This window comes from Gigantopelta aegis, chromosome 8 (genome assembly GCF_016097555.1).
Source record: "Gigantopelta aegis isolate Gae_Host chromosome 8, Gae_host_genome, whole genome shotgun sequence".
NCBI lineage: Eukaryota > Metazoa > Mollusca > Gastropoda > Neomphalida > Peltospiridae > Gigantopelta > Gigantopelta aegis.
In genome coordinates, this window is record NC_054706.1 from 3095297 (window position 1) to 3120821 (window position 25525).

The 25525-nt window shown below is 39.1% G+C and overlaps 1 protein-coding gene across 1 annotated transcript; it reads left to right on the plus strand.

The window, feature by feature from the left end:
• The first annotated feature begins 4520 nt into the window (after positions 1-4520).
• LOC121380238 (meteorin-like protein) lies at positions 4521-24776 on the plus strand. Its single transcript, XM_041509066.1, has 4 exons — positions 4521-4896; positions 15037-15467; positions 17986-18042; positions 20806-24776. The coding sequence occupies exons 1-4, from the start codon at positions 4796-4798 to the stop codon at positions 21111-21113; spliced, it is 897 nt and encodes a 298-aa protein (XP_041365000.1). The 5' UTR covers positions 4521-4795; the 3' UTR covers positions 21114-24776.
• The last annotated feature ends 749 nt before the right edge of the window (positions 24777-25525 follow it).

Consider the following 25525-nt stretch of genomic DNA (forward strand, 5'->3'; position numbering starts at 1 on the left):
AATAGTTCTCTGAAATGTATGATTACATGACTACCAAATATTTTATAAAAACAATATTTTCTCTGTTTGTGTCTGCTTCTACAAAACATAACTCTTATTATACGACTACCAATAGTATCTCGAAATTATGGCATTGAATATCGTGAAAAAACCCCGTTAATAGGTCATTCCTATTATTCCTGCGCGATAAGTTTTCTCTGATACGCTATTTTTAAATGTGTACAATGGCGTTTGACAAACTCTAACCTGAGCTAGAAATAGAAATGGGTATGGACTTGTTTCTAAAAGGGACTTCAATGGGTCTACTAGCTTCTTCTTTGTAAGAGGCTTGAAACTACCAAGAGGGTTCCGAGAGTGCGCTTCGGTCAATTTGAATTTTGTATGGCGTAAAAGGGAGGGAGTATGCTATTTAATAATGTTTTTAAAATACGTTATTAAAAACATAATCGGCAAAAAGGACGTATTGCATGCGTTTGTTACTAGTGAACCTACCATCCCCACCCCCACTCCCCCTCCAAACACACACGCACACGCACACACACACGCACACGTTCTCCTACAGAATGTTTTCCACTAATTTTTAAAAGTGCTTTGTGAAATTAGTGGAAACCATACAATATACAACTGACATTCATGTCAAAAAAAAGTTCAACGACACCATTAGAGCACATTGATTTATTAATCATCTGCTATTGGATGTCAAACCTTTGGTAATTTTGACATATAGTCTTAGAGAGGAAACCCGCTACATATTCCATTAGTAGCAAGGGATCTTTTGAATGCACCATCCCACAGACAGAACAACACATACCACGGCATTTGATACACCAGTTGTGGTGTACTGACTGGAACGAGAAATAGCCCACCGACGGGGATCGATCCCAAACCAAACGCGCACCAGGTTACAACCCGCCCCTACATTCATGTAGTGCATGGAGACACACACCTCCCTGCAAAAAATCCTGGTTCTGCGCCTGCCTGAACAACGATAAATAGTCATTAATTATTAGTCACAGAAAAATATATGAATGGATGGACGTTTGGACTGACAGGCGGACGGACAAGGGTACGAACGGTCTGGTAGACGAATGGGAGTGTACATAAACGGACGAATAAAACAACAAAATTCAATTACAGTATTTTTAAAATCATTGAGCTATTTCTCGTTCCAGCCAGTGCACTGTAACGCCGCGGTTACAGTGCACCACGACTGGCGTATCAAAGGCCGTGACATATGCTATCCTGTCTGTAGGATGTTTTTCTCTCTATGACTGTAATATATGTCAAAAGTAACACGTTTGACCTCCAATAGCCGATGATTAATAAATAAATGCACTATAGCGGTGTCATTTAACAACAAACTTTTAACTTTTTATTTTGTATAATGGTGAATTATAATTGCTATTAAAAAGACCTGGCTTTGCTCTCTCTCCTATAAGGATACCGTTATATCCTAGAGTATACTTGTTACCAACTACTACCACTCTCTTTCCTATAAGGATACCGTTATATCCTAGAGTATACTTGTTGCCAACTACTACCACTCTCTTTCCTATAAGGATACCGTTATATCCTAGAGTATACTTGTTGCCAACTACTACCACTCTCTTTCCTATAAGGATACCGTTATATCCTAGAGTATACTTGTTGCCAACTACTACCACTTTTGTTTACATTTATTACACTCGGGTGTAGGCGTAGCCCAGTGGTAAAGCGCTAGCTTGATATGCGGTCGGTTTGGGATCGATCCCTGTCGGTGGACGCATTGACCTATTTCTCGTTCCAGCCAATGCACTACGACTGGTATATCAAAGACCGTGAATTGTGCTATCCTGTCTGTGGGATAGTGCATATAAAATATCCCTTGCTACTAATGGAAAAATGTAGCGGGTTTCTTCGTTAAGACAATATGTCAAAATTACCAAATGTTTGACATCCAATAGCCGATGATTAATAAATCAATGTGCTCTAGTGGTGTCGTTAAACAACCCAAACCTGTTTTATTTTGTATACAGGTGGATGTAACTACTACTAAAAGACCTAGCTTTGCTCTCTTTCTCACAACCATCTTGTTTAGTTATATCCTAGAGTACACTTATTACCAACCACTACCACTAGTGTTTACCTTTCTCACACTCTATCTTCGATAAGTTTCGCTATTTTCACCTGGCGATGTAACCATGCGTAACAGGCTAATTAACAGCGGGAAAACTGACACTGGTTTTCTGAAATCTAAATTGGTGCGGACAATGTCCCAGCACTTGCGAGTTGCGATAACCCGCAATTAGCACATCAAACAAACGGAGATTTCACGCTAATCTGTGAAGAGGACAATTAGAACAAACTGCTCGTAATTGCGTAACTGTGAAAACAGCCGCCATCTTTGTATTGATTCGCGAATTACGTCTCAGTCAATTGTAGGTGTACGGAGAACACTAATGTAGAAATGAAATGGCCGTACTTTGAAGGAGTCAAATTCAAAGAAAGAAGTCGGATTTACAGTAACAGCTGGTTGAAACGTTAATAGGAATTTTAAGTGTTAATTATGAACAAACGCTGTTTTTAAGACATAATTAAAACAATTGCTTGCCATCTTTACCACGTAGGTAATTTACATACGTCAGCCCAACCTACATCACCTGTACATATTCGTTATATTTCACGTTCAAAATATTTTGAATTTTATTTATTTCAAGTTATATTCTTTTTATTAAAATTTAAATGTTTACTATTTAATAAAAATGTTATATATAATGGCATTGCAACATTATTACTTGTTCAATATAACTTGTATTTATTGACGTGATTTGTGATTGGGCATACTTCAAACGCAGTTAATACAGTCGTTGAAAGGCTCGCATGTACACATCGTATTGCTAATAAGTGGTCTGAATTTGAAGATGAAGGCATGTCAGTATACAACTGAATTAGGTAGCAAATAAACATTATCCTCCTGAAGTAAGCCGTATCATATTTAAAACAGAGTAATAAATAAAGCAATAAATCAATAACTTAATTAATTATAAATAAAAGAAGAGAAATAACATAGCTTGATGTATTTTCAAACAATTTAAACTGCAACTCACAACTCGCACTTATAAGTATTTGACGTGCCTGTATACAATTAAAGTTCAAGCACGCTGTCCTGGGGACACAGTCTAGCAGACTGGACTGCCTCTCCAGGACTGATACAACTGGCAGTATGCAAGTACGATGACACGTGTATTGTGGTAAGCCCTTCCTCGGTTTGTTATTGAACAACCTATCTAATCGCTGTCACTATCACATTCACGATCACTATCACTGTTTTTGTTTATCTGAACAGCACTTTAACAAAAACAAACCACAGCTCGGTGGACGGATTTTAATGATGTAGACACCGAACACAAAGAAACTCCACGAGATAACAAAATTTAGACTGTCGCCCGGATACAAATTAGTTCTATACATTTCAAGTGAAATAAGAATGTGCGAGTTCCTTCCCTTGTGCTATATATGAGTTTTATTCCATCTGCTAGACATGGAACAATACTTCACCTCTTCATTAATATACCAAGTTAATTTATGGTATATTGATTTGACACTGGTTTAAATCATATACAATACTACAAATATGTTTTGTCTTTTGTTGTTTAATTGTAGTTTCATCACTAGTACATGTAATGCGACCAATACTGACACAGTTAATAAACGAGTTTTTCAAAAGACCAGGATGGATGCATACATTATATCACAACTGACATCTATGACGTAGTGGCTGATGTCAGGTTTACGGCGGCGGTTCGTATCTCAGTGCCGGATTTAAGCTAGATTGAAACCACTCCGAGTTTTCTCTTACTAAAGGCGACACCACACGATACGAGAACAGCCGATTGCACGGCAACCGATGAACTCGTCACACTCGGCTATTCTCGTACAAGACACTTGTATCGTGTGGAGTCGGCTTTACTGGTAACCTGTCTTCGAGAAGAAACCCAGGAATGCGTCCTTGATCCGTGTTTGGATGTAAGCCCGGAAATGAATGCAATGCGTTGCCTTTGGTAACAAATTGTGATAAAAATAAGCGTGGCACGAAATAAAATGACCACTTTAGTAGAAGACCGTTGGCAAATACAAAGGTGTCATTTAAGATTGATAGTGCGTTACAGAGGTCGTCTTTTTAGCAAATGTAATTGTGAATCTGGCTAAAAGTTACCTACAGCGAAATTACAAGGTGCATATTCATCTGTTCTACTTTCAGTCTGCTAGCTGAGCTGAAAGTCATCAACAACTTTAACTTCACCCTTTTTCATTTGTCTTCTCCTGCAAGGTCCTGGCCCTGTAAAGCATTCGTATTTGAATACTAATAATTTGAGTGAGTTCTGCATATTGCGCCTTTTCCCCTTCGTCTAACATATCACTTACTAAACTTTCAACGTCAGCCACTAAACAACCTGCATCCCCCGCGCGAAAGTGTCGAGTGGACTCTCCCGATCTGCTGTCCTCGCTCTCGCGCGACTCTCATTGAGCGACAGGGATAGTGGGTGGGTCATCAGTCGCCAGTTGATCGTCCCACTGCCGGTATGGTGCGAGCAGCCGTCGCCAGCGCACTGCCCAAGTTATGTAGGCCGACGTGACACCTGTTGGCGTTATGGATTACGCTGGATTATCAACACAACGTGTTTTACCTACAACACGCGCATTCGCTGATAGTAGCAAGGGATAATGATGTAAATTGTGTGATTTCCGTGTGATCAGCGAGTTTGTGGGTTTTTTCAAAGATGGTGACATGGAGATACTAACTGTCATCTGAACAATGGATACCAGACGGCTAGTTTCTGTGGTGTTGCTGTTCCTGATGGGAGTGGTGCGGGTCCGTCAGCAACACACCTGTGATCAGTGCGACTGCACCGTGGGGTAAGTTAGCATCATCAGCTACAACGTCGTCGGTCTTTCGAATACTAGGACTGTACTTTACAGACAGAGAGAGAGAGAGAGAGAGAGAGAGAGAGAGAGAGAGAGAGAGAGAGAGAGAGAGAGAGAGAGGCATCCCCCCGAAAAAAAAAACCCAAAACAATAACAACACACACACACACACACTAAAAATTTAATCAGATTGCCTTTTTTTTTTGCTTGACAGAAGATCCTAAGCCTTGATACACCCAATATTATTGAGACCTGATTCATTTTACCACACCCCCACCCCACCCCACCCCGCTATTTTTGGCTAGATACGGTCCTGTACAGAACGATTTATATAAACATTGCATAGAAAACGTTTCAAATTAAAGTTTCATGAATACAGAACTTTCAAACACATAAAACGTTTAACTGAAACATATCAAACATTTGTAAGTAAATTTACACAGACACTTTCAAAATAGGTCTCAACTACACAAAAGTATTAAACGTTTACATGCAAAACTTTCAAGTAAACTGTTAACATTACTGACTTTACAGTTTACTCAAAAACAAATTTCACTGAATTTGATCCCTTATCAGTTCTCTGTGCTGCAAAGTGTGCTGCACTTTGAAGTTCTGAAATCCTATCAATCTATCCTAATGACGTGATACGTCCTCGGAATCATAAAACACGTTTTGTGAGTTATGGGACATGGACATGTTGCGTTATTTAACAAACAAGTTATTATGAACAACATAGATTTTGATGTTGATACATTGATATTAAGAACTTAGTTTTTCATATATCTGTATATTAAAAAGTGGTTGTTTGTTAACGATGGACTACTTGTATTTCCAGGGTCTTTCCTAGCATTGACCCTCCAGAAAAAGCCAACTGTGGAATTGTGTGGGTGACTACATCCACGATTCTCAATGTATTCTATTTTTAATTCGGTGTTCAAACACGCCAGAAAATCCTGGCATTTAGCACAGGAGTATTAGTATTGGGTGACACTTCACTAGGGTCGGGAGGAATTTTCTCAAAACATTTGGAGGAGTCCTGATGGCTACAAAAACACTATATAGGAGCATGCGTACACCAAACAATGGGTTTAATAAAATAGTCTATAAATTACAACGTATTACCATAAAAAGGATCTGTAGTAAAAAAAAAAAATAATAAAAATTAAAAAAACCATTCAGTGGGCAGAATCTCACTCTGTCCTAGGTGCTGTGGTCGTATGATCAAACTCCTCCCTACTATGTTACAGTGGACTCATGTTTTCCCCCCGTTCCAACCAGTTCACCTCGATTGGTATGTCATTATGTGACGTCTAACCTGTGTTAATCTGGGATGCAGATGATTCGTCCTCTAGACGTTTCGTCCACTGTTGAACTCGAGACGATTCGTCCACAACCAAAAATTGTTCTTGGACAATTCGTCCACTAGTCTATACTTTTTTTATATTAGTTATTTACCGTGTATTTCGTCCACGGACTAAATAAATGTATGGACACTTTTTTATTTTAGTGGAATATCGACACAGAATTATCAGAAACGTGCAGATTGTAACCTAACCTAACTTTGCCATGCCCATATCTTTGCCATCGCCAGTGGCTTTGCCTGCGGGCCGCAGCAGAAGGGGGGTTACCAAGTATGATGTGGACAATTTGATAGACATAGTCTGTTATAGTTATAATATTGTAATTATAATTAAAGTAAATTTATGATTATTGTATTTACAAATTTATTATGACACTATTTTGTAACGAGCTCTCAAAATTATTAATAATAATAATATTTGTGGAGAGTATAGCTGAGAGTATAGCTGAAGAGTTGAAGAGAGAATTCATGGCTGTACAAAGACAATAACAAGTTGATAGTGCCACTCAAATTTAGTTTGTTTCATATACTAGTAGTTTACCACAAAACGAAAATAATTAACCATTTCAATGACTAAGAAATAACATTTTAGATTTATTGGTATAAATGTTGTAATCGAGGGGACGAATTGTCCGAGGTGGGTGTACGAATCTGTGGACGAAACGTCCAGAGGACTAACCGTCTGAAAAGTGTTAAACTTCATATAAAAGATCCCTTGCTGCTAATGGAAAAAAATATAGCGAGTATTCTTAAAGACAACGTATTATCATATGTATGATATCCAAGAGTGAGTTTTCCTTTGTGGTGTCCATACATAAAGCTACTGTTAAATAAGGACAGTTAAATTTTTTCAATTATTCCCTATTTCATACATTTGGATTAAATGTTAGTTCATTGTTCTTCAGTTGTCACTTTTATAGTGTTAATTTACTGTTATTTGTCGACAATATCGCAGTTAGTATTACTAACTGGCAAGTTCTGTGCATGTACTACTACTTCTATTTGGATTATGTATACACGCAGATATACACCATGGTATCACGGCTATCAGTATTACATAGATGTACAACCACTGGGTGGAGTTGACCACCAAACATGAAGATGACGCAACGGCGGGTAAACAACTGAAACTGAAGTGTGCGCTGAATACAGAAATAGTTCAGTATTTGGCTTGTGTCTTCCGGAATGTTAAATATCAGAAGTCACTGTGTAATAATATGGATTCACAGCTATGGAGGAAAATGTGGGTTTTTTTCCTTCTAGACGTTGTGCTGCAGTAAGCAATGGCCACGTGATCGGGTTTGCGTTCCCGAGTTTTGTGTGTGCCGACGACGACAGGGAAAGTACATAGTCTTATCGTCTCGAGCTGGGTCAATACTGGAGGACGGCTAACCCAGGTGTACACAGGTAACTCAGGTGTGCGCAGGTATCTGTCGGCGGCCGAGCGCTGTGCGACCAGCCCTTGACAGGTATCCAGCTGGTCGGAATGCAGGCGATCAATCTGTGTCGGGCTTACCTTCAACAGAACCGTTAGCGTCGACTGTTGACCCTCTCGCTCTTCACAAACGGTAGATTAAAAAACCCTCTGGCCTTCAAAGGAATGAACTGTCATTACCTCGGTACACAAACAAGCCTCTCAGAGAAACCTGTGTTCTGCTCGCTACCACAGACTAGGTACATATCTATACACGAAGACACTCGAGTACTAATTTTACACGGCGCTTTTTATCCACACTTGTTTGTGCCTTTTCAGCGTACAAGTGTGTTTATAGGACACGTTGAGTGTGTATTTGATTGAAAAGTACTTTTCTGAAGAAGACAACAGGTTATTCATGTTTTGAAATAGTTCTTAAAACTAATGGTAAAAAGAAAAAAGCTTATTCATGTTTTGAAATGCATGTAGTTGTTAAAACTTTTAAAAAATTGACAGAAAACACCTGCAAATCAAGTTGAGATGTCTTGTCACTGATTGAAACATAATATACGACTATGGAAAAAAAAGTTTCTTTTGTCAACAGTGTATTACTAGAATTGTATCCAGTGAGTGAAATTTCAGAAGTGTAAAATTACCTATACAGTCGAGTCGGTGAGGTGTGCTAATCTGTCTGGACAAGTGCACGTGGAAATACCTTTGTTGCCGTTCGAACAAGAGCCGTCTCTAGTGTCGGCAATGGGTTTCTTTACAGTGGTATCTAGACTGTTACAATTGCCAGGTAGATTCGTTGACTAAGCAGTGCACTGGGGGGGGGGGGGGGGGGGGGGGGGGGGGGGGGGGCTTGATAGGTTTATTGTTTTATTATTCAGTCTAGACGTCAAGAGCACAATCTCGTGTCTAGCATTCTGGCTGCGTATCGAATAGCTGAATGTTCTTCAATATATTCTTAGTTTCTGGCGGTAAAATGTTATTAAACTAAACTGAAGCTGTTTAAGTTGCTGCACGTACGAGGAATAATTGAAAATGTTCTGCAAGTTACAAAAACAGGGACATCCCAGTCTGTAACGGTTACATTTAAAAACCTCTGTAGTTTGTAACATGGCCACATAGAGTAGTTGCCAGAGAAAGAAAGTTTCACACTGCTTCTCGGTGAGATTTGCACAAAGACTTGTTTGTCTGTATTTCTCCAGACACGACAACCTTTGATGTACCAGTCTGCGTCAGTGCAGTCAAGCAACACCGGTGGGAAGGAATGCACACGTTGTGCTTGATTTTCGGCCAAAAATCTTATTCATTTCATTTTTATTTTGGTGCTTATATCCAACTGACGTTCAAGCACACTGTCCTGACAACACACACCTCAGCTATCTAGGTTTTCAGTCCAGGCAGTGGCTTAGAGGTTAGCGAGAGAGAAGTCGGTGTAGTGGCGACAACGATTACTTGAGTCGTTGAAACTCTCTGGGCGGGAGCTGGTACCGGGGTGCGAACCCAATATCTACCAGCCGATGGCCACAGAGGCCGGTGGTTACACACTAAAGGTAGTCCCTTTAACAATGTACCTGCTAATGATCTACATTACGTATACAGCACGTGTGGCGGGCGGGCCGTCGTTAGCAGGTGTTGTCGGGACATCAACAAACCACCGTGAACCTAGCCAGCACTCATTACCGCGCCCAGCCAGACTGATTACACCTACCTCCAGTCACCTCGCCGTGGCCTGTAATCCACGTGTCACGGCCGCCATTGTGTGACGCTGACATTACGTCGCTAGATTAAAAGGTCAACGTCATTCTGGTGTGCAGACGACACACGGATGCAGTCAACAAATTACATTTCAAACTTACGTCTCCGGTGTTAAACAAGTCTGTCGCCGTTTACTAAGAGGAGAAGTCTACTATTTCTAGATACGCTTTCATAGAATTGCACTTGAGTACAAGAGTTCCAAAGAAATGGCAACATTAAAAAAAAAAGAGTTTAATTTGCTAAGACTTTGCATCTTCTTCTTCTTCTTCCTTTCTTTGTCTGTCGCAGTCTTCGTCTCCCTTTCTCACATCCCTCCCTTTCTCCCCCCCCTCTCTCTTAGTCTGTCTGTCTGTCTGTCTGTCTGTCTCTCTCTCTCTCTCTCTCTCTCTCTCTCTCTCTCTCTCTCTCTCTCTCTCTCTCTCTCTCTCTCTCTCTCTCTCTCTCTCTCTCTCTCTCTCTCTCTCTCTCTGTGTGTGTGTGTGTGTCTGTGTCCGTCTCCCTGCGTTTGTGTGTGTATGCATGTCCGTTACATTTTGTTACTTTAAAGAACTTGCACTGCAGTATCAATCACACACAAAAATGCTTCATCAACACGATATAATACAATAAAAGACATATTATACAAAAAAGTGAAATATTCACGGAATTTATGGAACATTTGAGAGATTCCACGTTTTTTTCCCTCTAAAATAATGCGGTGAGAGTGTCTGGGATATTCGATTACATATTTTGTGCTGCATTGGCGGTTTAACGCTGAGAGGTGTAAAACCTCGCTGGCACACTTAAATAGGTTACTACGTTCAGTCCAGTTTATTTTACGAAACTTTCATAGATCACCTGCAAACATAAAATGAAATATATAAATTAATATATATATATATATATATATATATATATATATATATATATATATATATATATATATGGTTGACAAAATATTCTTTACTCTTGAAACCATTTAAAATTGTCTTAAAATGTATTCGCCACTGGGATTAAGTGGGGCAGCAAGGCAATTAGGCCTATGCACGGTCATAAATATGTTATTCCCACAGAGGCCACAGACAGAATGGGATCCATACTTGTTTTACTTTAGAAATAGTATGTTTTGACTTTATAAACAAGTCATGGCTTTGTAAGATAATTATTTAAAAAAATAAAAATAATAATACCCCTTCAAAATAAATAAATAAATAAAAATATTCTATGGACTGACATAAACAAGTATCCAGCTTTAAAGAAACTAATTGTCTTGTAGGTTCGGTTTCTCTTTCCACAGCCGTTTGACCTTGAAGGTCATTTGATACGCTTGTTTCATTCATTCATTTACGACAAAACTTTAGACACTCTGTTAGCAGAGACCAAATCCTTTTGAACTATCCTTGTAAAATCATACACAGATGGCTCGTTTGTAAAATACACGGAAAGGAAACACTACAAGAAAAGAAGTGTCGATCGCAAGGTGTTTCTCAGAAGACGTCTTCTGCTCGCCAGACTATGCAGACCTGTTGATCTGTTAGCAGACGACCGCTGGTCTTTGAGCGTTCAGAAAATGGCGGGCTACACGTGTTTAAAGACGACCGACCTCTCTGTAAACAGGAAGGACAACCCCCGCCTGCACAGAGGGTCGTTAGGGATTGGGTGTCCAGTCAGTTCTTTAACAAAATCATATTATTTAGTTATCTTTCGTACCAGGATGTAAAGTATCATTTTCATTTTTCATTTATTGTTTTAACTTCCTGTAATGAAACAAAATCCATTCCTACACAAATTTCAAGAGGATATATTCCACACGGTTTAATTATCGATCAGCGACTATCCGTGGTATACTAGTATTTGCATATATAAAATAAAAACAGCATATAAAAAGTGGCTATTTGTTTTGAGAATAGACTACTGATTGTGACAGAATGTATTGTATTTTAAAACACGCCCAGAACAGAATGTTGTAACTGCTAGCCACTGTAGTCGATAGGAAATTCAAACACTTAAGATTGGCATGTTTATACTTAAGTCTATTTGCTGCCAATTACTCGTAAATATTGTGTTAACGTACGGCAAGCAAACATTCATTAAAACATTGCATTATGATTATAACACATGAACGAAAACTGGTAAATTGAGTCAGCATATTGGTATCAAGTCTTTGGTGTTGTTAAAACTTCATGTTCTAATCGTTGACAATTGCCTTCATTGATGACTGCTAGACACGAAATGAATGCACACTGTTAAATGTATAATAGAGACGTAGTATTTTAATTGTTTGGCTGGAGTGTTATTAAGGACAACCTAGTGACGTCTGCTTGTTTGTGTAGATGAAGGCTTTATTGGTGTGCACGTCTGCGACAGAACACTGGGCAGACGAACTCATAAATATCATCTCAATTGTGTGTACCCGCCAAGTAATAAACTGACGGAATCCTTGCCTTCCTAGACGTCGTAAACATTTAATCTGATAGTTTGTCATTAGTTAGACGTGCAAGTGAATGCTTAAGTTAACAAACAACGCTTCTCAGGACCTATTTATTTCAATAATTTGGCATAAATTAAGCCACAAATACATTTGGTATGCACGCGCTGCAGGCCTCTGCGTATCTCCAGTCGGTTGTATCGCCTTTCCAACAAACGGCTATGTTTATCTCATCAATGTTTCACAAAACATTCTACAGTTTAATTTATTGCCCTTCTTGTTGCTGTGATGAAAAATACCGGAAAAGACAAAATTGCAAACATTTTCCTGCTTGCTCGGTATTTCCCCAGTTATTTGCCTTGCTATATACTTAGTTTCTTCCTAATTGATTTTGTTCAATTGCCCACCGTCTGTTAGATGTTGGTAAAATTTGGAAGAGAATAACCGGGAACAAAGTGAACGAGATCTGATAACGTATACCAATCATTGAGTCATATTGTCGTGTTGTGGGTGATGCTCAGTCAAACTGATTTATTGATTTTCCTACTTACCCTAGGGGGCGTGTTCTAACTGTTCAGGGCCCCGTTCTACAAAGTGATTCTTAGTGCAAAATACACTTTAATTTAGGCACTTAAGGTGATTTTAACACTAGAATCGCTTCGTAAAACGGGCCCAATACAGTGTCATCGGTACTAGTATAGGTTTCGGGCGGCGTCATAACTGATCACATAGAAAGGGGTTATGTATACACACCACTTGGTTTTTTTTTTAAAAGTATTTTATTTCATTTCATATTTTTACAAAAAATTCTAATGTAAAATCATTATTATTTTGTTTTGTAATAATTTCTGAAACAATTCTTGATGCCACCCGGCTTCTGACTATCGTATCAGGGCGATGACGTCATCTGACTGTTCAGCACCACCCCGACTGTTTGGAAATGTGACATCACTTGACTGTTCAGCAAAAGATCACATTTTCGTTGTATTCAGAAAAGGGAAATAAATAAATAAAAACCCGTACATAACTTTTTGATCTTTCTTCATGTAGTGTGTGTAGTTTTGAAAACGTTTTGAACGTATGTGTGAGTGTGTGTGAGAGAGAGAGAGAGAGAGAGAGAGAGAGAGAGAGAGAGAGAGAGAGAGAGAGAGAGAGAGAGAGAGAGAGAGAGCGCTTGTCTGCAGATTGCACCTCTCATATTACGTCTGATAACCTGGTCTGTCTTCAGCAGTAAATTTCCAAGTGACTCATACACACTTCTTTAATTTTACTTACACATGTCGAATTGAATGCGATACCCTCAAGTCTGCTGCACGTTTGTAAAACCTTTAAATGTGTCGTCTCAGTTTAATTCGGATTGTGTTGAAACTTTAAAACAATACATATTGAATGTACTTTTGAGGAGACAAAACTCGATACCAGACACTGGCCGCCAAGAAATATATTTAACCATGGAAAATAAGAATATAAGCGTGAGGTAGACAACAAGAACGAGCCTTGGGCCTAAACTCTATAATCAATTATGTCTTGCACTCAATAAAAAAGTTCATGGATCAGGCTGGGCGTCTTTATGACTAATACACGTTTTGACCTGGTGCAGAGGGCTGCGATGTTCCGGTTGAACAATAAGAAGAATGTGAAACTTACTTTAGAAGAATATAAAAAAGTTCGTTTTGTTTCACATTAATCATCGGCTATTGAATGTCAAACATTTGGTAATTTTGACATATAGTCTTAGAAAGGAAATCCCCTGCAATTTTCCTTTAGTAGCAGGGGATATTTTATATGCACCATCCCACAGATAGAATAGCACATACCACGGCTTTTGTTATATCAGTCGTGGAGCACCGCCTGGAACGAGAAGTGGACCAATTGGCCCACCGACGGGGATCGATCTTAGACCGAATGCGCACCAGGCGAGCGCTTTACCACTGGGCTACACCCCGCCCCTTAAGAATATGAAGACAACTGAATTACATTAAGTGTGCAAAATACATTTACCATTAATAACAATGAGGACAAACCAAGAGTAATACACTGAAAGCACTGAAACTATAGCGCCAATAAAAATCACTAACCATCAATTTGGTTTACTATTACTAGAATGTTGGTATAGTTTTTTTTAATTATTAATCTGAGACTTTTTATAAAACAATATCAAAACTATAACGGTAAACAGTAAGAAGCCTGGCACCATAGAGTTTTTTCAGTGTTACTGAACTGTAAACATCTCTAATTTGAGCAGTTTTACTCTTGAAGAAACATCTGCAAGTCGACCGACTTGTTGGCATTCGTGGGATTTGCGCCGACTGGTATTTTTCTCACGACATCGTTGGCGAGGTATTGCCTAATCGTCTGAGAGCCGCGTTCGTTGGCAGAGTCCTGCAACCTGTCACGGCATCCCCGGCACACAACTCTGTTTATTTCACTTCCCAATGAAGCAGTTGATGTCTTCTGCAGCGACGTCTGATGCCATTACCGACCCACCGTGCCGAGAGAACGGCAGACCCGTCAAGTCGGTAATAATCGCCATATCTGTGTTGGTTCTCAGTTATTCTACACTGGCAAAATACATCTCCGTCTGGACCGCGCTATTGTCGCCGTTTCACTTGGCGTATTTACGACCAGACTGATTCGCTTAATACGTCCACATACCATGTAATAGGCTCACCTGTTCACCGACTTTACTTTGAACTTTAAAAATAAAACAGAGTTCCTTACATTTTGGGATAAGAATTAATGATTCTGTCACAAATTCATATGAGAGGAGTAGGAAGTGTGTCTCTAAATATCGGCTAAGAATTGCTTGCTGGTTAAATACTATTGTATTTGTATCTGTGTCAGATACACAATTTCACTGATATTTTAAGATATTTCACTAAATGTTGTATAAAATAAAATAAATTAGTACTACTAACCAGTAACTCAACATGTCTAGGAACCCATACAGTATGCAACGGGATATGCTAACGTCGGGGTGGGGTGGACACTATATTATTTCGTCTTTAAACTTGAGATGAAGAATTTTTAGAATTTGGGGCAGTGCCTATGATCCCACCACATGACCACAGCAGTACCACTACCTGTTTCCGTTCCCCATGCTGAAGTATAGATCTATTCTTCTTCTTTTTGACTTAAAGAAGGATTTGTAAACAGATGTTTAATGAGAATATTTTGATTTTGCAGGGACAGCGATGACGACAGAGGAATAACCAACGTCAGACCTCGTTGTAGTGAAGGCAAGATCACGTGGTCCAGTTCGTATGGCGCCATAAGATTGGAACTGAGGCCGATAAGACCGGGCGAGTTCAAGGCCTGCATCCTGCTTCACAGTCATGACGTTCGAACTTTGGTCTCCAGGGAGACCGTCAAATACACACCTGGCAATTATAAAACAAAAACAGTCGAAAAAAAGGAACTGACGTTATCACCACTGTTAACAGTTAACGGAAGTGGTGGTAGGGACGGTAAAGAGGTGTGCGCGACCTCTAGCGGAGATTCTGTGCACTTGTATATAGAGACTGTGCGGACGACAGAGGACACAGGGTTGCCACGGGTTACGATATATTACGACATAGAGATGACGAAAAGTCCCTTGTTTTATAACCCCATGGATGGTAAGTCTGTCTTAATTTGCTGAACTTGTGTTGTCCAATTATAACTTCTAATTAAGAACCGAATTTCTGTTGGGCCGTGGTATGTGCTGTCCTGTGTGGAAACGTGTATATAAAAAATCCCTTGCTGCTAATGCAAACATGTGGCGAGTTTCCTCTAAAACTGACGAAATTACCAAATATTTGACATCCAATAGTCAATGATTAATAGACCAGTGTGCTCTAGTGGTGTCGTTAAACAAAACATCCTTTAATTTTTCCAACTTTGTTTCTACTTATAACTGTTAATAAACAAGTGAAAGTCTAGTTCATGTATCCGCTAGCACTATTTGGTTTACATAAGAGAATAAAGTTAGAGCGTACTTAGCATTACAAACTGTCAGTTTGGAAATTCCCGACTGCCACACGGTCGCCATGTACTGTGTCTAAAACCCACATTTTCCCTAATCTAACCCGTACACGCCACAGACCTTTACTTTGATTATTTACGAGTTAATTGATGACAGTTAAACATACAAGTTAGTGACTATACAGACGTTACAGACAGAAACCCGGAACCTGATCCCAAGCAGAGTCGGCCTATTTGGGATAGGGATATTAGATTTCTCCTTGTAGCATTTGTCATAAGCGTACGAGACAGGGGGACAGTGTTGGAGTAAGTTCTTAAATTCGGGCAAAAACGATAGAGATATTCGAGAAAAATGAGCTGGTCTGAAACCTTATCACCCTGTTTGTTCCCCCATCATTCCACCCACAATATTAGTTGTAGTCCATATAAAAACACGTAGTAATTCGTTTGTAACCTTATATAGCTATTTGGTAGTAATGTTAATACGAATAAAAGTTGTTATTCAAATTCGGGCAATTTTGTTTAATTCAAGCAAAAATCGACCTCTCCCCTCCTCCCCCATAAACATGAGAGCCCGTACGCTTTAGCCGTATGTCATTTGTGGTAGTCACTAATATATTTCGTAAGTTAACTCGTAAATGATTGAGATAAAGATCCAAGGTGTTAGATTTAGTCTATTTTAGTTTGGTTGTGAAAAAGTAACGGTCAGCTATATAGAGTGCTGTCTAGCCGTATATTCTCACATACATAGCGGATAGTGCTAGAGAACGCTATATTCTCACATACATAGCGGATAGTGCTAGAGAACGCTATATTCTCACATACATAGAGGGTAGTGCTAGAGGACGCTATATTCTCACATAGCGGATAGTGCTAGAGAACGCTATATTCTCACATACATAGCGGATAGTGCTAGAGAACGCTATATTCTCACATACATAGAGGATAGTGCTAGAGAACGCTATATTCTCACATACATAGTGGATAGTGCTAGAGAACGCTATATTCTCACATACATAGCGACGCTATATTCTCACATACATAGCGGATAGTGCTAGAGAACGCTATATTCTCACATACATAGAGGACGCTATATTCTCACATACATAAAGGATAGTGCTAGAGAACGCTATATTCTCACATACATAGAAAGAAAGAAATGTTTCATTTAACGACGCACTCAACACATTTTATTTACGGTTATATGGCGTCAGACATATGGTTAAGGACCACACAGATTTTGAGAGGAAACCCGCTGTCGCCACTACATGAGCTACTCTTCCGATTAGCAGCAAGGTATCTTTTATTTGCGCTTCCCACAGGCAGGATAGCACAAACCATGGCCTTTGTTGAACCAGTTATGGATCACTGGTCGGTGCAAGTGGTTTACACCTACCCATTGAGCCTTGCGGAGCACTCACTCGGGGTTTGGAGTTGGTATCTGGATTAAAAATCCCATGCCTCGACTGGGATCCGAACCCGGTACCTACCAGCCTGTAGACCGATGGCCTGCCACGACGCCACTGAGGCCGGTACCACATACATAGAGAATAGTGCTAGAGAACGATATATTCTCACTTACATAGAGGATGGTGCTAGAGGATAGTGCTAGAGGATAGTGCTAGAGGACGCTATATTCTCACATACATAAAGGATGGTGCTAGAGAACGCTATATTCTGGGGGATTCTAGTCCTGTCGGTGAGAATGTTTGAGGAGAGGGGACATAAATAGAAATACTGAATATAATTGAAAATACATGTTGTAGATTGCAAGGTACGTTTGTCTTTTAGTAATTAACAAAGCGAATTTGTGCTTTGTGATTCTGTTGGTGTGGATTGTCATATGCCAGTATTTTCACATAAGCTAGATTACACTCCTAACAGCAAATGTCAGATTATGGGAAGAAAATAAAACTGGTTTATCTATATAATCTATAATAATTACTTAAATATAAAAAAAAAATTGATATTGGGTGTTTTTAATGTGATAACATCTGGGTTGCTGTTCATTTGTATAACATCCGGCCATTTGTTTATAAATGAGAACATCCGGTCACGCAATATGGTAATTAGATTTGAATGTTCTTCAGTACTATGGTGATAGTTACACAAGAGTAGTTTTAGTTTGATTTGAGACTCATAGTTGTATGATTGTTTGTTTACTGTTTGCAGACTGCCGTCCCTGCACTGATAAAGAACTGATAGAGGCGTTTTGTACGAGCGAGTTCGGTAAGTGACCAGTTACGTGTAATACAAACTGTGTTTTCACGAAAACGGTATTTTCATAGTCTGTCTTGATCAGGTTTCAGGCAATTTAGACCGTATGGCATCAGCCATCCCCCGGGGACGATACTTTGTTGCTAGGTAATGCTTAATTTAAGACGAGTCTTTTGTGTTCACGCTTTTTTGATCTCCGTAAAAGAAAATCTTTGAGTTTGACTCTTCCTTGACACTGGGAAAGAGAATACCCCGAATCTCGACTAGGTTCGCGTGTAGCCCCGCCATTCAGCTGGTATCGGTGTACCGTTGTCCTCTCGAGAACAAAAGAACTGCAAAGAAAAGAACACCTGATCATGTGCCATCGCCAAAAGAAGGCATTCATTATCGGCCGTATCTCACGGCGAGAGTCGGGCCGCGTTTGACCCAACGCTCACCGGAACAACGACAGCTCTCCATTCTCAATCTTCAACTCTGTAAACCTCTTTAGCAAACAGTCGCAGGTGAAAGGGAAGCCCCTTGTGTAAAAGCACTTGTAAGGTGACAGTTTGGTCACACATCTGACTTGTGGCTGTTGTAGTGACCACGTCCCTTGACGTGAGTAGCTAATGACTCTCTTCTATAAACGGGTTTTTTCTCACAGAAATAATACCGAGGTAGACGTTTCGTTGTACTAACTAGGACCGCTCGCACGCTCAGAAAACAAACGTATACCGTAAGCCCCTTTGACTAACTGGTTCAGAGGACTAGTTTGTGGATTAAGTTATGATGAATGACTCCGGGAAATGATACACTATGGTTCTGATGTGAATGTCAGGTGTAAAGAGCATACTGTCACTCTAAAACATAGTTGTCAACACTAGAAATGGTTATCTGGGCAAAAGGGTGGAGTGGGGGGTCTCTTCATGTTCCATCATTTTAAAATCCTATTTCCAGTTGTTTGTTGTCTTGTGAAACCGAAGGCAAGTTTTAATAGTTTCCCGCCAGAAATACTTATTAATTTTTATTTAAAAATTTAAAAGTTCTTTCAACTTAATACCCATGGACATATATTACAAAATAATTTATTTATAGTACAAAAAAGTTATTGAAAAATCTGTACAAGATGACTTGATAGGTTAAGCATGTGATGTAATAGTTTATGCAGACATGTTTTTCACACAATATCTACCCATAATCCTTTGCAGGCAGTCGAAAATGAAAAACAAATCAGTCCAAAATGTTTAGGAGATATAGACCGTTAACAGACTTTGAGGGAAGTTATTGTTTATGTCCTATGGCAGCTCATTACATATATTTGTTTTATCATTTATGCTGAGTGCGTGTGAGATCGATTAATTTGTATCACGAAAAATGTAAAACAAAAAAAGTAAAGGTGAAAAAAAGCGAAACCGGAAGACTATGATTACAAACCTCTATGACGTACGTTGTAGTTTAATGTACGAGTGCAGTAATATCATTGATCAGCCTTGAAATATTTACAAATTAACTCGTACACACCCGTGTCTGGTATCCAGTTGCGCTAATGTGGTCTTCTCCTTTTTTTGTTTAAAACCCAACCTATATTTGTATTAGGTCTAGACTACTAATAATAAAGGGGTTATTTCCGGTAACCGTGAGCGCTTTCTGTTGCCAGCGAAGAGGTGATTAAATATATGTACCTTCCAGGCTTTGTCACAATCAGTCAGTTCATGCCTCGACTACGTTTATGGACGCCGTGAAAAGGTCACGACAGTAAATGAAACAATTGGCGATATTTTATACTGTTAAAGCGTGTGGGTAATAAACGGGATATATCTCTAGTGAAGTTTTATATACAGTATATGCTATACTTGATTTTAATGTTTTATATTTTGTGAAGATCAGCGAACTCTATTGTAATGTTTATGGTTTATTATACTAACACAAAATGGTTTAGCCCTTTGGTAAATGTGTTTAAATTAAAAAATAGGACTTCCAGTGAAATCTCAAAGGCCGTGGTATGTGCTATCATGTCTGGAATGGTGCATATAAAAGATCTTTTACTACTAATGGAAAACTATGTAGCAGGTTTTTTCCCTAAGACTATATGTGAAAATTACCAAATGTTTAACCTTCACCAGTCGATGATTGATTAATCAATGTGCTTTAGGGGCGTCGTTAAACAAAAACAAACTTGAACTTTCAAAGTGAAATGAGACATTGCATTTAATCGATGCATCATTCGTCAGTATAAGTAACAGGAGATTATTGATACAATATGAAATGCGTGACTGTCACGTCACTGAATGTAGTTAAGGGTTAAAATATAACACGGTAGTACCACATTGCTAAACCATTTCGTTTTAGTATGTGTATATATTTTGCTATAATTTTACCTATACGTGAACAATTACGAACTATATGTGTATGATGTATTGCAAATATTTTGTGGTTTAGTGTGATATGTTCTGGACCCGTGTAGTCTAAACAGAATATTTTAATGACGCCACATGCATGTAATTCGTATGGAGTTGCCATAACGTTAAAGTCTCAGATCTTGTCTATGAGATGGTGCATATAAAAGACCCCTTGCTACTAAATGAAAAATGTAGCGGGGTTTTCTCTAAGAGTTAAAGACAGTATATGTCCAATTAATAAATATTTGACATCCAGTAGCCCGATGATTAATAAATCAATATATTTTAACTTCTAAAATCTCACACTTCATTTATTAGTCTCGAGTCTCGTAAACGTTTTATAAGGATCTATCCTGTTTCTGTGTGTTCTCATGTGTTGTTGTTGTTGTTGTTGCAGTGGTGGTTGGCCAGATGCAGAACGTCGTGCACAGCAAGGCAGACGAGACGTCGTACATAGATGTCCAGGTGTCCCATGTGGTGCGCCAGAAAGACAGGATCTTCACCCCGTCCCCCAGGAGCAGCCGAGACCTGGAGGGCACGATCCTCACCCCGTCCAAGTGTGACGTCAGTCTCAGCTCGGGACACTTCCTGTTGACAGGGCGAGTCAGGCTGGGACGGCCCGTCTTGAAATGCGCCCCGTTTTATGACCAGTGGTTACGGATACGTGATGAGGCGAAACAGAGCGGGATGATGGAATGTGCATAATGGTGTAAAAGTACATTTTTAAAAATAATACTAAGCATATTGACTGTGAGGACCATAAATATGGTCATCGTGTTAGCTTGACCTTCACAGCCGTTCCTTGACCTTCACAGGTAGCTGGATTTAAATCACAAACCGTCCGAGTGGAAGGGAGCTCTTCACAGGAAGTGGAATAGTTTCTGTATTGATGGTTGTTTCCATTTGTTTTCACTTGACATTCGAAATCAATGTTGAATTGCAGAACTGGAAAAAAACCCCAAGAAAAAACAAAAGAAAATCGATGAGCCCACCAGTACGTAAGATAAGCGTGTGTAAGGAGGGGGATTGCCACTGGGGTAAGAAAGCGCCAACTTGTTTAAAAGAAGCCGTCTGCGTCAAACATCAGCTGTCGGCTGTTACATTCTCTAAGCTCTGATGCTGGTCGTTGGAGCATTGTGAATTTATTGTCTGATCTTCTTTCCGAAACATTTCCAAAACAAACAAACATTCGTTACGTATCTGCACTACTTTCAACGTGGTGACTGGCGTATGAATTTATCCCCAACGAACAGCAACCGACTTGAATGGTTGGTTTAATGGTTTACAACAGTGATTGATTCTGCGTTTTGAAAACGGAAAATGACATGAATGGGTTGTGGATATATTGTTGTGAAATATTTGTAGGCCATAATTGTGATGATTTTTTTGCGGGGTGGGGTTGGGATAGTTCAAGAGGGACCCAGTCTATTCCCTTCAAGAACAGGCTTGGGTGCATTGGCGTGGATGGACCTCCTTCATTTTAACTGTGATTGGTTGGTAATATGAAATATTCGTAACTGTTAAATACAGTATTGACAGACAGACAGACAACCAGATGGTGGCTAGAAGTGCTAGATATCGGTGTAGTGTGTGATTGACACATTGTTTACAGACCAATCCTGTTATCTCATCATTGTTGTGTGGAAGGTAAACACTTCATTACTTAGCACTGCCTATACGAAGGGTGTCACTCAAAGAGACACTCGTCGGAGAGGGAATAACGTTTATCCGTGGCTGGAAAACATGCGCTGTGATACGTAGTATAGAATATAGTATATTAGAGCGGAAGTGGAAGTTGTGACGTCATCATAATATCTCTAGACCTTTGCATTTAATGTTATTCATTCATGTTACTTTTATTATCTACAAATTGTGCATACATTATACGCACACCACAGCCAGGCTGCCAGGGGTACGCATTTGAAATTATAAACATACAAATTTGTATTAATACGAAACGCAGACACAAAAGGCTGTCGTGTGAGTTAATGATATATTTTCAAAGGGCCGTGAAATTCTTTTACTAACAATTTTTAATGACGCTTTCAACTCCAGGTTTTAGTATTAACCGTTTAATTTGAGTCCTTATTGTAAAGGGATGTATACCAATTTATAGTGAAATTGTAAAGAACCATCTATGAACTGTTGTGATTATCTAGAAACGAAAAACAAAACAAAACTATACTACATCTTTACAAATGGAGTGTGTTGTTCATTAATGTTTGAGGGAAGCTATATAAGTTTAATATTTATAATGCATATAACAATTTTTTGTGTGAAATATTAAATAACTATTTCGCGAGAACACTCACTGAAGTAGCTTCTTTTGAAAGCTAATTTGTTCAAACTGACACTCTCACTGATGTAGCTTCCCTATGTTTAAGGGGTTAAACAAAAGCCTTGATGATAAAAGCTAATTTTTTAAAACGTGTACTTACTGAAATAGCGTCCCTGTTTTTGGTTTTTTTAGTGTTATACGAAAAACCTTTCAGTTGAAGCCTCATTTCTTCAAACTGGGCCTCACCAACCATATGAAGAGTCTGGTCATAGCGTGTGTCCTGTATTCCGTTTCCCGTTATACGTTATGTTGCTGGTCAACTCCTAATGTATATTAGTGTACATAGTGTATAAACAGATTTCTAAATGACATGGTTGTATAATACAGTGGATATAACATGCCACATAGCGTGATTACATTACACTACGTAGCGTTGTTACATTACACAACACACTGTGGTTATATTTTACCACACACCGTGGTTATATCATCTACATGCCGTGTTTATATCATACCAAATACTCATAATGGCAACTGATCTCATATATGTTACTACAGTAGTGTACAATGTAGATAAATGGGAATGGGCGCCGTTTTTCTATAGACTAAATTTAAGTTCTTGTGGTCCGCGTTTTCCGTCATCCCGAAGCTGTTAACGAACGTTGAACTCACAGCGCGACTTGTACTAATGATTTGTGAGAACTGCTGAATCGTAATGATTTTAGTTCATTGAATTGATTCAAACATATTCTATTACTTTTGATTAGGCACAAGCTTTCCAACTTCTTCATAAGTTTAATGTCATGATTTTTATCATTTTAGTCGCGCCCTGTAAGTTATACAGCTTGAAACGTATGCATAATGAGAGAACAAATCACTTGCTTAAAAGTCGTTACCGAATTTCGCACAGTTATAAAGCGCCTTTAGAGAACATTCAGCAGCGGCGTTGACAGTATTTTGGACACGGTCATAAATAGTTCCAGGGATATATTGGGCTTCAATCAACAGATATGACTATGTTGAGAGTTCAAAATAACGGGTCGGACGGCAGGGTGGAGTGGGTGGGGGTGGTAAATATCGGAGAAGTGGAAGAGGTAAAACATAAAATAAAATAAAGTTGAAGTGGCCCAAGGTTTGGAAAATCTTATCTTCGTAGTCGGCATGTTACGAGAGCCCAAGATGCTATACTGACAGGAAATGTGAGTAGCGGTTTGGTGACAAACTCTTTACCACCGCCGCCACAACTTCTAAACATATTTTAACACCCACACATGCCACTCCAACTTGATAATACGACAAGTTTATCTTGAAAACTACTTTGCCTTCGATAATATACACCTGCGTGTCGTTAGATCATACTGACTGGGAACTCCGCGGCCGATTCCGACAATCAAACCTCGGAAGTATGACCGTTGGCTATGTTGTGGCGTCTGATAATTATTTGAGAAGTTTGTTTTCACGTATGGGTGTGTCAGGACTTTATGACAATGCATTTGTTTTACCTTTATATAGTTATTTGAACGCCTGTATGAAATGGTCTTTTAAAATAAGACGAAGTAACGTGTAAGTGATATTTAATAGGACTTAAAAGTTAATTTACATTATTGTGAGTACCGGTAACTTATATGTCCAAAACTGGTAGTGTTAATGATATGTCAAATGGAAGTAAATAACAAACCAAAATGTAAGTAGAATTGTATGGATATGTTATAGTTTAATAATTAAAGCTCTATTTGCCTTATAAAACCTAAACGTAGTGTTCAATTAAATATTATCAGTTGATACAAACAGCATACAGAGAAAACTGTGATTAAAAATCTTGAATGTGAATGTTTAAAGTGTTACAAGTGAGAACAGCCCAGACGAGCACATTTTGGTATTTGTAATAGTTACATGTTTTGTGTTAAACATTTTGTGTGGATTTGTCTCTACACAATAATGATAGACTTGTAGAAGTGGTGAAGTTTGAAGTTGTACGAGCACGTCTTGCACAGTGCATGTCTTCAGACTATACATGTTGAACATTCCCTTTTATCTACACTGTACAGCAACTCGACAAGAGAATAAACAATAAATATATATTACTATTACCAGTGTGTTTGTCTTCTTTATGACTGAGCCAGTGAGACGGGCTTAATGCGAACCAGGTCCCATCACGATCAAGACGATAATATCTTAATGTTTGTTTTGTTTAACGACACAGCTAGAGCACACTGATTATTAATCATCGGCTATCGTATGTCAACCATTTGTTAATTATGACACCGTCATCAGACAAAAAACCGCTATATTTTCCCATTAGAAACAAGGGATCATTTATATGCACTTTCCCACAAAGGAAAACATATACCACGGCTGTGACCAGTTGTGGTGCACTTGTTGGAACGAGAAAAAACACCCAATCAGTTGAATGGATCCATCGAAGAGGTTCGATCCTGCATTCAACCGACTGAGCTAAATCCCGCCCCATACCATATTTCGTCATATATCAAATTTCAAGGTTGCGTTCAGGACATACGTTTTGTGAAGGGCGCTCTCTCGTAACTCGTTCCCTTTCCAGGGCACTAGGAACCGGTGGGCCGTGGGTTTTTTCCTGTTTTATATAAATACAGATACAAACCTGTCTTTTCCACCCACCTCAAGAGATTGTGTCCCCAACTTTAGATATCGTTCCCACGGGCCTGTTTTCCCTTCATGTTAAATTCACAACGTTAGGGCAAAAACTGGTGTAGCGAGCGTTTGTTATACTCCACTGGTTAGAACAAAGTCTCGCTGCTGCCACCAAAAGTACATATTACCAACATGGCCTCTTTAGTATATACCGAACACCACAAGGAAC